Raw genomic sequence first — 12,899 nt, forward strand, 5'->3', positions numbered from 1 at the left:
GGAGAGAGAGAGGAGAGGAGAGAGAGGGATGGAGAGAGAGAGGAGAGAGGAGGGAGAGAGAGAGGAGAGGGGAGGGAGAGAGGGGGAGAGAGAGGAGAGGGGGAGAGAGAAGAGGGGGGAGAGAGAAGAGAGGGGGAGAGAGAAGAGAGGGGGAGAGAGAAGAGAGGGGGAGGAGAGGGGAAGGGGGAGGGAGGGCAGGCACGTATGAGAAAGGGAGGGAGAGGGCGGGCATGTGGGAGAGATAGAGGTAATGTGGGCATGCGGGAGAGGGAGAGGAAGGGGAAGGGGGCGAGCGCACGCACAGGAAAGATAATGTGCATAGGATGAATGCGCGCATGGGAGAGAGAGAGCAAATATAAATGCTCTGAAATGTTATTCCCACATCATTGCAATCCCTGCCACAGGCAGGAAACGTGTGGAGTGAAAGACTTTAATTAAGTTGATTAAATGTGTTCTTTAAAGCTCTGAGGAAAACAAAATGAAGCATGAAGAAAACCCCATCAGGATTCAGACACACAGCAAACAGTACACAGAGAATCCAACAAGTTGGAATTCCCCAACTGAAGGGAACAGAAAACTTTGCTGAAGAAATTGAGTTTGATCTGGATCTGTCAGTTTCTTCTTCCTTGTCGGGTGGGAATATTTAAATTGTCACAGTGATGGCGATTGGAGCTGTTGAGGCATCAACCATTATCACATTATGACCAAAACAGTGTAAAGCTCCTTCTATTCTGCCTGAACAACACTTAGACCAGTGTGCTATCAGCCAAAATCATAATTCCACCCCATAAAGCATTCTAGCAATGAAGGGGCAGTCTGTGCCACCCAGCTTTCTGCAAGAGCTACCACGTAATCCCTGCTATATCCCCATTGCTTTACAACCCTCAAATTAGTATTATCCCTATAATCTAACTTTATTTGTAAATTCATCCATTTAATTTCTGGGTCTCTTTTCAGATTGCATTTATCATCATCGTTTATACTTTTGTTTTCGATCCTGGTTATGAAAAAACATGGTAATTCTGCTGGTTGTTTTCCTCTTTAACATTTAAAATACCGTACTATTTATGACACAACTATATAACCTGCACTTATGCAGTTCCTTTAATACAGTAAAACCAAGGTGCTGCATAGGAGTGTAACTGAGCATGGTCTTGATTTTGCAGAATTATATTCAACAAAATTAAGTTCATTCAAAATTAGGGCAGCCTGATTTGCATATATTGCTGGGTATTTGAGTTCCTATTTCGCAGAAAACAGGCTGCAGAATTTTAACAAAACGATAAAGCCATTTCCTGGCACACTTTTTCTTTTTAAAATAACAACAGTAAAAATTTGCATTTATACAGTTCCTTAAAAAGAGCAAAATGTTCTGAGGAAGTTGCCAAAGTAATTATTGAAACTGACATCGACCCTCAGGAGATTATTGGGGCAGTTGGCTGAGAGATTACACAAAGCTTGGCCTTAAAAGCAGTTTAAAGGAGGAAAGAGAGGTGGAAGAGTTTCAGGAAGGAATTCCAAATCTTAGGGCCCAGGCAGCTGAGGCATGGCTGCCAATGGTGGAACAATTACATCTGGGATTGACCTAAATTGATGTGATGCAGAGACCCCTGAAGGTTAAAGGGCTGAACTGAAGAATTAAAATACTGCCCATCTTTATGTAAAGGTTTGTGGTCAGTCTTCTTCCAAAACCCAACCAGTTTTCCACAAATGCGCTCTAACAATAATAAGCAATATCTTGCAATTCATTCTAAAATGTATCTGTCAAAATGTGAGCAAGGCTCTGAGTGGTGGCGATTTTTCCACTGGCAATGAAATGATTTGAACCAGTGACGCTGTAACAGGAGAGGGGAATAAGGATTATGTCTTCAGCAAAGTCATCAGTTTCATTCAACATGCAAAACACTCAAGATTTCATAGGCATGGTTAAGGGTGGTTGAACTGCAGATTGCAACATGGTTGCTGCATTATATTTCCATTTACATTCACGCAATGGAGAAGGGGGAGAATTCAAGCTTCCCCATCAAATGAATGAGAAGGCTGGGCCGTTGCCAATGTTACTCTGCAAAGGTAATGTGACAGAAGAGGATGGGTCGATTGGCCTCCTTTGTGCCTTCCTCTGGGAAAATGACATTGCTTATTTAACAAAATAGCACCTTTGGTGCAAGGGGAATCGTGTGCACACACCCCGACATCCTGTGACAAGAGCAGTAGCATTTTGCTGCATTCTGCCTTTGACAGAGTTGAAAGACTTACACCTGATGCAATACAGCCATGTTGCCACCCTTAATCATTAATTCATATCCAACAGTACACTCTTTGAAAGGCACGATTCATAGTCACCCTGTATGTGAAGTCAGAAATACCTCATCTGTAAAGAACTCTGGTTCCAAATGAAATCATGGTCAGAGTTTAAAATTGACAAAAATGCTTTAGAATCACATTTTTCCTTCCAAGTTCTCCCATCTGGGTGGAGATCATCCAGGGTCAAATGGTGAGGCGGGGAGGGATGCCATGTTGCTCAGTAACATCTGTGCATTCTGCAACTGAGCATCTGAGCAGCCTCCACTGCAACCAATTCTGATCAAAATATGTTCTACAAAATCGGTGGTTAAAGACTTCTTACAGGTGAGGTCTTTCAGGAGGTGCAAACAATAGCAGTCAAAGCAGGATCAAAGTGCTGATGGGAATGGATGTTATTGTGCGGTGATCAAAACAGTGGCCAATGAAAGCATTGATAAAGACACACAAGGAGCATCACAACTCTGGGACATTGGGCTGGTGGAAGCAGATGATGTAATTGAGTGCCTGTTAATTTCAATACAGTATTAAAAAATAAATAGATATTTCCGTGGTACCCTGATCAACAGGGATGATACATAACAAGTGCCATGACATGGAGTACAACATAAAGATCAGACTGGGACCTAGTCCAGTATTTCACATCCTGCAGTCTACCAGTATTTTCCTTTTACACCTCGGGGCAGCTAACCTGTAATACTGGACTCCCTGACAGTACTCAATAGCCTTCCTAGGAGCCTGGATTTTCAGCACAAACACAGAACAGCTTTTCTTACTGTACTAAAACTTTACACCCCAGTTGTCAATTTAGAGTACACTTACACTATGGATCCAATATCACTGCAATGAGACACACAAGTTATCTCGGTCTGTCTATTTCACATTGTTTTCCTCCAAATGCTTCCCAGACAATTTGACCCATTTCTTGTCACCAGCAAGCTGGTTTCTGTCTTTCTTTGCTGTTCTGTCCCTTCTTCTCCTGGGGTCATTGCTGGGTTCAATTTGACTAGTGCAAGCCATGCATTTGTAAAGGGCAAGCTGAGACCATGAGTGCCACTGGATTGGATGGCCAGAGATAGTATCCTGTGCAGTTCTCCACTGCCAACACTTGCATCGTGGGAACACCAGTTGATTCCCAGCAATCCACTCCTATCCCTCCCAATAGCTCCATTCCAAATACCAAAGATAGCAGCCCATTAATGAGAGCACAAAAAGCCAGTAGGGGTTCAATTCAGGCAAGGTAGCAAATCAGACAGTATCAGGTATTGTATATCGCACCTTCTAATTTAATTCCATTCTGATGGATGGAATTAAGTACCAGATGTTGATGAAGGTGCCATTGACTTGAAAGGCTAACTCTGTATCTCTTCCCACATTTTCTGCCCGATGTGCTGAGTATTTCCAGCATTCAGTTTTGATTTAGTTCCACTAATTGCAGATGAGCTGAATAATGGCTGGTACCCATAACAGGAGACTAAGACCATCAATCCTGCATTGCAGTAACGTCCAAGACAAATTACGTGTAACTCTGCTGTTGGATGCACACAGCCTTTTCAACAACACAAACCACCAGACAGGGGATGCTCACAATTACTGTTCAAAACAAAAGATGAAACCCCCTGATTGATTCTGCCTCCTTCCCCACATAGATCTCATGTTGCACTTGCATGTCACAGCTCTAATTTGAAGGGGTGGTGGAGAGAGGATGTTACCTATTGTGTAATGCTTTGATGGGGGCCATCCAAGGATAGCGAGAGCAATCCAGCCCAGTGGGACCCTTACACCTGTATTATAATCAGAATAAGAGAAAGGTCATGAGGAGGCATGCACACACGCAGACCGTCAATGGTACCTATGGACAACTTCACCACAATCCGCTGCATCAGAACCTCGGCACCTGGTGTCATGGCAACACAAAAGAAAACAAGTTAAAAATCACAAAGCAGTTCTTGGCAAGGAAGTGACAACCTGGTTAGCAACATCAATTCAGATCCTGGACAGACACTCACAGTGCATTGCGTCAGCATCAACAGATCACACTCGAGCATTACCTCTTTGTTGTGCGGGGATCAAGGCTGCCATCGTCTGCCCAGGATAGGTTTCTCTGCTATATAGAAACATATAGCAGAGAAACCGACCCTTCGTCCCACCTCGCCTATGCAAACAATGATGCCAGTCCTGCAGTGTGATGAACAGAACTGTACGAAATACTCCAAGTGCGGTCCAATCGATCTTTATACAGCTGCAACATAACATAGTTTTGCTCTCTACCTGCTCCTGGCTGTTGGAGATCACAACCCTTGTCCTCACCATACTGTGGCACAAAGTCAAGGCAGCATTACCAAATGCAAACTTTCTGTCTGTTGTATCATTCACTTCAGGGGTTTGGTTCTCCCCAGCATTGGGACTTTGTAGGACCACCATTCAATGAATCCAGGTGCCCATGATTTATGCAGGAGTTTCAACACTTGCCCAGTTCTTTGGCTTCATGAGGCAATGGAGTTAGGTCTGATTCAGTTGGCTCAATGTCCAAGGTAGATACTTCGAACAGGGGTCGTTGTATAATAACTAGACTTGAGCACACATTTATCGACCGATTTCTGACCTTCAGGTGGAGAATGGGAGGAGGTGGGTCAGCTTATTCAACAAGGAGGTTGCGCTCCACCCTCTAACCCCATTGTATGGGTTGAGAGTCCCCATAAACACCCTACACCGCTGCTTCACAACACTGAGTGGTTAAAAAAATGTTCACACCCATGGGATTACAACCTGTCAGACTGTTACTCACCCCAGAGAATCTTCCTTTATTGGGCAGCACAATGCTGCAGCTGGAAGAGCTGTTGCCTCACAGCACCAGACATATGGGTTCCATCCCGACCTAGGGTACTGTTTGTGTGGAGTTTGCACGTTCTCCCTGTGACCGCGTGGGTTTCTCCGGCTGCCTCCCACATCCCAATGACGTGCTGGTTTGTGGGTTAATTGGCCCGAGTGTGTAGGGAATGGATGAGAAAGTGGGATAACATAGAACTAGTGTGAACTAGATGGTCGGTGTGGACCCTGCAAGCCAAAGGACCAGATTCCATGCTGTATCTCTAAACTAAAACCAGACTGTTCTCATCTGAAGAGTCCAATGATACAAAAGTAATACGCACACCATCGCAGAAGACTGTTAATCAGCTTGCGAATCCTTCCAATAAGCCACACTCTACTGCTAGGCAAAAGTGCAAAGAAAGAAAAACGATCGGAATATTTGACACATTTCAAAGGTTAGAGTTCTTTGCACCTACCCCTGTGTGCAGTTCTCATGGCAGGACTTGCATTCTTTGTTCTTGTCTGGGTATTTGAAGATGAGACCCCTCTCTCCCTGGATTCCTTCCGGGCATTTCTGCACACAGTTGGGTCCATCTTTGTAATGAGCACATCGAAAGCAGTGAGCAGGTCCCTAAGAGTATGTAGAAACGGACGAGGATGGATTAAGCAAAACATCAATTTTGTTCAACAATTATCTCCCTTCCACTCCTCCACCCTCACTATTCTGCAATCAAGGCTCAGTGCTTTATTTTCCCCAAATAACGCAAAACCTTCATTTCCTCAGTCTCCCTTTCTCTTACAATTTACAATCAAGGTTTCATATTAATTCATTGCAACTTCCTGATTTAATTTATTATTCTTCCAAATCTTTTCAATTCAGGTAGCAGAATAGACAGCAATTTATTTTTGTAATTACATTGAAAAACAAGGACACTTTCTCCTTGTTTAATATCAAGCACTTGGTGCAGCCTTGTGGTTCAACCGTTCACAGCAGTCATGGCTGTTGATTGAAGTGTGCCAGAGGCTGGTAGGTACAATAGTATCCCTGCCCTCGCCCAGTCCTGTCACTCTGGGTGGGTGCCAAAATGAAGCCACACTTCAGTAAAGTGTCGATGATTAATGTCCTACCTGGTAAGTAGCAATAAAAGAATAAAGGCCACGGTCTTGGAGGAAGCCAATCATTACCATTCTTGGCCAATAATGATGACAACAATTTGAAGTTCTACATTTTCTTTATAACATGGTAAAAAATACCCCAGGGGCTTCACAAGACCATTATCAAGGGATTTTGGCTTTGTGCAGGAATGTAGCATGGATGTCTTTGATCAGCCACAATCTTATTGAATGGGAGAGCAGGCACAAGGGGCAAAATTGCCTACTCCTGTTTCCATAGATAACCAAAAGCTTGATCAAAGAGATGAGTTTTAAGGACCATCTTAAAGGAGGAAAGAGAGATGGCTCAGTGTAAGGAGCAATTGAAAGTAGAACATTGAAACCGAAGCAAAATTTCTAGTCAGTTGCACTCCATGTTTCCCCCTTACCGTTCCATTGCAGGTGGGTCCTCCCTTGATCTTCCTGCACTCTGGGTGACATAGCATGCACGTGGAGCCATCAGCATACTCTCGCTGGGATCTGTGAAGAGAACAAAAGAGTACGTGCTGATTCTGCACACCTCCCAACTCTTCCTGCAGCAGGCTATATACTGGATTGTCACCTTTGATCTTCATATCAGCCTGCAGTATTCATGAACACGCAGAGAATGAGGAGGGAAGAGACTGCAGCCCTAAGATTTTTGCCTCCATCACAGTGAGGAGGTGCTTGGTGGACTCACTGTGGTGGATGTTAATTTGTGTTTACTGTCTGTTCTGTTGTTTATTATTGTATTATTGTATGTATGGCTGCAGGTAACGACATTTCGTTCAGACCGTAAGGTCTGAATGACAAATAAAGGATCTAATTCTAATTCTAATTCTAACATATTGTTGATATGTAAAAGGGGAAAAGGGATAGACAGGAACACGGTGTTGAGCTTATTCAGATGAGGCATGACCTTATTGAATAGTGGAGCAGGCTCTTGGGGTTGAGTGGCTGATTCCTGCTCTGAATTCATATGTACGTTCATAGTATCATACTGGGTGAAAGCAAGGCTGGAAACCGGCCCATTGCCCTAGAAACAATGAATTCATTTGCACAACCGAGGGTCCTTGCCTCGACCAACCTAGCCAACAGCTCTCTCAAACTACTGCAAAACAGGATGAATTATAGATGACCAGGACAGGGGGGCAGAATAGGAGGGGTGGGTATCCTTCAGACTTCAAACAAGTCTGCTTTCATAAAGAATCTGCAGCACAAAAAGAGGCTGTGCACTACAGCAGGATTTCTGTCCCATAACAGCCTCCTCCCACTAGACGTCACCACTCCCCTTCTCTCACCACCTCCTATTCTTTCCTCCCTCATGTGTTCAGCTTCCCCTTAAACATATTTCTGCTATTTATTGTAGCCACTCCCTGGTGTCTTTCAGACGAGATCACGGCCTGATCCAGTCGTTCAGATCCCTTTGAGTCCATCTGAAGCTCAATGGCCTCATGTCCTGCATCCATGAAGGATGGATCCCTCATCCTTCCCACAGAACAGTGGATTACCTTATCTTTCAGCTCACTGCTGTTTATGGATTCTTGCTGTGTGTAAGACTGCGCCACAGTTCCCTATACTACAACAGCTCTTGTACTTACAAATAATTCCGAGAATGTGAAGTGTTTTGGGATGGAGGAGGAGGAGGATTCAAATTAAATTAGAAATGAAATGCTTTGCATGTTAGGTTCGTGCAATGGCAGAGCCAGGTCACAGGTTGAGAGCAGAGTGACCAGAAGCTCCTGACATACGAGACAAATTTCAGGTGAAAGTTCCGATGAAGGATCTTCGACCTAAAACGATAACTCTGTTTCTCTTTCCACAGATGCTGCCTGACCCGCTGTTTCCTGCATTTCTCATTTCATTCCATCTGCCTGTTGTTGTGATTTACATGAGCAAACTCACGCTTTTCAGATAAAATGTTCCCAACTTTTACTAAATAGGTTTTACCTCTGTCTCATACCTTCAAGTACATTGTGGGTATACTTAATGGCATGAGGCATAGCGTTAAAACCTACAATTCACGCAGGTAGGTGGAGGGGAATGATCAGGGAATCAAGGGTAACAGCAATGTATTCCAGGAAGTGATTACCAATAATACAGTGAGTGTTACAGTCCTTACCCTTCCTGGAATCGGCAGCTTTTCACACAGGTTCCACCACGACTATAGAAGGCACAGGACAAACACTGGCTGGGGCCTGGTCCCCAGCAACCATCAGAGGAACACAGGGGATCACACACCTTCTTTTCGTTCCCTGTGGAAAAATGAAGGAAAGAGGAGGAGAGAAAAATAAATGTAAAAAATCAGTACAAATATGCCGCAGATTTAATCCAAGATTTTTTTTATTTTTTTTTAATATTTTTTTTTTAAATTTATTTTTTATATAGTGTGTGAAAAAAGAAAACGAGTAAATGAAGAAAGTTGAGAGAGAAAATAGAGAAAATAAAATAAAATAAAAAAAGAAAAGGAGATCATTATTTATAATCTTGACCAACCCTCGTCCAATCCTGAAACAGTTATTTTTTACAATTGTGTTGCACCATATGATTCCAAAAAAACGACGAATGGAGACCAAATCGTTATGAATTGGTCTGATTTATCCAAGATTTAAACCTAGTTCATCTCTGTGAAGCAACTTCACCAATGGACACAGCTATTGTTTTCCAATCTCAAGAACATCCACAAGACAAATAAAAGATCAAGGGGAAAAATGAGTGTCTACCCAGTGGAATTTGGAAAAATCACAGCAAATCTCCAAAGGCCAACTGCAGCATTAGCAATGAAGGCAGGAGGGAGACCAGTTGATGGAGGTGGCACTAAACAGTGCTTTCTGTAAGGATAGATGGACTTCCCCACCATTTGAGCAGATGGAGATTTCCTTCCCTTATTCACTTCCCTGCTGGAACTGCTGCAGCATCCAAGTTGTGCCTCATCTGTAAACAGACAGATCCATCTGGGCCATTACTGGTCACATCCTAACAATGTGAGTACCTGCCTTTCATCCCTACCTCTCAGGCAATTTTCCAGCCGAGTCAATAATTGGTCATTCTATCCACGAGCTTCAACTTTTAATTTCTTATAAAGAATCTTATCAAATGGCTTTTGGAAGTCCACATAAAGTGACATCCCCTTCTGCCTTAGTAACCCCCACACAAAATTCATTTCAGATTTGGTAGTTGATCAATGCTTTTTGTTGATACTTGCTCTCTTTGATCAAATGAAAAATTTCAAGTAGTTCTGTCACTCTCTTTCTTAGAGATGCTCAGAATGTCCCAAGAGCTGTTAGGTTAACTGGCCCTTAATTCCCTGGTTTCCGTCTCTCACTTTTCCCGAATAGCAGAATTACAATTTTTCGATCTAAAGGGAACAGTTCCCAAACAAAGAAAACTTTGTAAAGTCATGACTAAAATATCTGCAATGTTCTCACCAGTTGCCCTTAAATCCAGTGATAGAAACCATGCTGCAGTACATCTCATTGTTACTGTGCTCAATTCCTGTCCTCCGCTACCCAGATGATGGCGGATGTCCCGACAATCATGAAGGCCCCAACTTTGGAATTGTCCTTTCTGTCTCTCTGTAAAGTTTATCCTTTTGACCTCATTTTTAATGGCCTGGACACAATACGTGGCAGGGTATCCAGATATGTCTGATTATCGTTCCTGTGACACGTTATCACATTAAAGGCGCTAGATAAATGCAAGTTGTTGTGTCGTGCTAGAGAGAGAACGCACCCCGTGCTAGAGAGAGACAACCCCGTTCCCCCCCACCACTATTGTCTTCCTTTACCCACATCCCACTTCCATACCCGTTATCCAAGCTCACTCACTGCACAGTCTCCCTTGCTTGTTTTCTTTGATGATGGGAGATGGGGCGGGAGTCTTCCGACGGTACAGCACTGTCCAGTTCAGCGTGTTGTAGTAGCAGAGCTGCTTATTGAAGGCCACATACACCCTCCCAGCGCCGATTTCCATCAGTGATTGAAACCCAAGGGATGTCACGTGCGGAAGCTTCATGATCATCAGAGACAGGCCACGGCTACATAGAGACACACAAAGGGGCAGAGTGAGAAGTCATGGTACTTAGGCTCAGTTCCAGTGGGTCCCCATTCGACTTTGCGCATTCCTTCCCACGCTACTCACATAAAGCAGCGCTAACCAGAAGCTGGCTGTGGAGGAGATTCCAATCTCAAAGCCACGTTCCTGTGCTCTGACGCATTGGCTGTTGGCCGCACACCGCCGTTTCTATGCCCTGTCACCCCACTCCCACCTCTCCTATGGCTTAGAGCAAAACCATGATAAACCACATAAATCAGTGTTTCACCCAAGCTGGACTTCAGTGACTGGTGGCGAGGTGGGGGATGCAGGGTGGACTGTGTGAGGGGAAGTGGAGAAAGGACACATGAACAGAGCCCATTCAGTCCAAACCTGATAGCCACAAATGACGATCTGCTTCCAGTCGGAGCCACAGGATTCATGACTGACATGCACCCTCAACAACCAGGTGACGGAAACTACCCGCCACAGCCCTCCACTTCTCAAGCACAGGTTAACTACCCTTTCATTTTAGAGTGCTTACATGTAGAGCGTCCTTCCTCCAATAGTAGTCAGATTGGAAAAGACACTTAAATTCTTCAGGCTTTCTGGCCAGGACTGAATATTCAAGTAACCTGGAAATGGAAAGAACGCACATGTGATTCGAAACATCGACAAACAGGCCACACTCTCAAACAGTCCATATTGTTGCAGCATCTGTACAGGTGATTTGAGTTCGTTTTTGCCCGGGATTTTTCCAAATGGGGGAGAGTGCAAGACTTTTTCTTTCAACCCTCTCTTGCTGTTGAGAATTCAGGGAAGTTGCATCCTGCTCTCTGTCAGTATTCTCCTTGAACAGAGCAGAGACATGTACAAGAAAGACCTGTGGGTAAACATTACCTCCACTATTACCACATTTTCCTCCACTTCGGATGTCTGAAGGCACTCAGCAATACTTTGAGCCTAGACCCTTTAAGCATCACTGTATTAATTGGGTATTCAATTCCCAGTAATCTCCATTCATAGGCCTGGCATCAGTTGTACTGGTAAAAGCTGTAACACTATCGGGCCAATGCATCTGGAACAGGCGACATGGGCAGCACTTAAACTCTGCAGGATCTGGATTAATCTAAGGCAAAGCAGCACTTCTATCACGTTCTCCACATCCTTTAGGCCAGTACCTGTATAGGCTGGGGGTGGAGATACACCAAATATTGGTATCAATCTAATAGCACTTAGGCAGATCCCCAAAACAAAATAATCTAGAATGGTTTTGAACCTTAGAGACCCCTTATTTTTGGATTAATCTACCAAGTAACATATCAGACCTTTAATCATAAGGTGCATACCTGTTATCTCCTGGACAGTTTGAAATATCTTCAGCTTTTCTGGATCTAGACGTGCAATTTTGTGGTACGGGTCCCTAAAACCAAATAGAAAGGAAAGGAAAAATTGAATTGGAAAAACTAAAAATCTCATCCAAGCCTTTGAAGCCAAGTAATTAAATAGCAAAAGCACTTGGGATTTAAAAAAATCTTAAACCGCTCTGGGATAATTACATATTGAAGTAACTCCCTGCTGTCAAATCTCAAATATAACAAGACTTCTGTATTCAGACAAGCTAAAAGCTTGGAGAAAGAGGGCAGCATTCAATTGAGCTGATTCCACATTGTGCATGAACAATATCAAAACTCAGAAGTGCAGCCTTTTTCACGAGAGATGTTAGAAACGGTTCCTCAACATGAAACATAGAAAATAGGTGCAGGAGTAGGCCATTCGGCCCTTTGAGCCTGCACCGCCATTCAATATGATCATGGCTGATCATCCAACTCAGTATCCTGTACCTGCCTTCTCTCCATACCCCCTAATCCCTTTAACCACAAGGGCCACATCTAACTCCCTCTTAAATATAGCCAATGAACTGGCCTCAACTACCTTCTGTGGCAGAGAATTCCACAGATTCACCGCTCTCTGTGTGAAAAATGTTTTCCTCATCTCCGTCCTAAAAGATTTCCCCCTTATCCTTAAACTGTGACCCCTTGTTCTGGACTTCCCCAACATCGGGAACAATCTTCCTGCATCTAGCCTGTCCAACCCCTTAAGAATTTTGTAAGTTTCTATAAGATCCCCCCTCAATCTTCTAAATTCTAGCGAGTACAAACCAAGTCTATCCAGTCTTTCTTCATATGAAAGTCCTGACATCCCAGGAATCAGTCTGGTGAATCTTCTCTGTACTCCCTCTATGGCAAGAATGTCTTTCCTCAGATTAGGAGACCAAAACTGTACGCAATACTCCAGGTGTGGTCTCACCAAGACCCTGCACAACTGCATTAGAACCTCCCTGCTCCTATACTCAAATCCTTTTGCTATGAATGCTAACATACCATTCGCCTTCTTCACTGCCTGCTGCACCTGCATGCCTACTTTTAATGACTGGTGTACCATGACACCCAGGTCTCGTTGCATCTCCCCTTTTCCTAATCGGCCACCATTCAGATTATAGTCTACTTTCCTGTTTTTGCCACCAAAGTGGATAACCTCACATTTATCCACATGATACTGCATCTGCCACGCATTTGCCCACTCACCCAGCCTATCCAAGTCACCTTGCAGCCTCCTAGCAT

The 12,899-nt window shown here is 43.8% G+C and overlaps 1 protein-coding gene across 2 annotated transcripts in view; it reads right to left on the reverse strand.

Moving 5' to 3' along the window:
- The window catches only part of erbb3 (erb-b2 receptor tyrosine kinase 3), a 100,505-nt gene that overhangs the window by 20,402 nt on the left and 67,204 nt on the right, over positions 1-12,899 (reverse strand). Inside the window, exons 10-16 of one of the 2 annotated variants that reach the window (XM_033015828.1) lie at positions 11,625-11,698; positions 10,820-10,910; positions 10,071-10,279; positions 8,366-8,498; positions 6,654-6,744; positions 5,589-5,743; positions 4,014-4,085 (exon numbers count right to left, since the gene is read on the reverse strand). In XM_033015828.1, the coding sequence (XP_032871719.1) occupies positions 4,014-4,085; positions 5,589-5,743; positions 6,654-6,744; positions 8,366-8,498; positions 10,071-10,279; positions 10,820-10,910; positions 11,625-11,698 (825 nt within the window). Of the gene's footprint in view, positions 1-4,013; positions 4,086-4,153; positions 4,199-5,588; positions 5,744-6,653; positions 6,745-8,365; positions 8,499-10,070; positions 10,280-10,819; positions 10,911-11,624; positions 11,699-12,899 lie in introns of both variants that reach the window. The other variant, XM_033015830.1, reaches the window with a different exon arrangement.

The sequence above is a fragment of the Amblyraja radiata genome, chromosome 46 (assembly GCF_010909765.2).
Source record: "Amblyraja radiata isolate CabotCenter1 chromosome 46, sAmbRad1.1.pri, whole genome shotgun sequence".
Lineage (NCBI taxonomy): Eukaryota > Metazoa > Chordata > Chondrichthyes > Rajiformes > Rajidae > Amblyraja > Amblyraja radiata.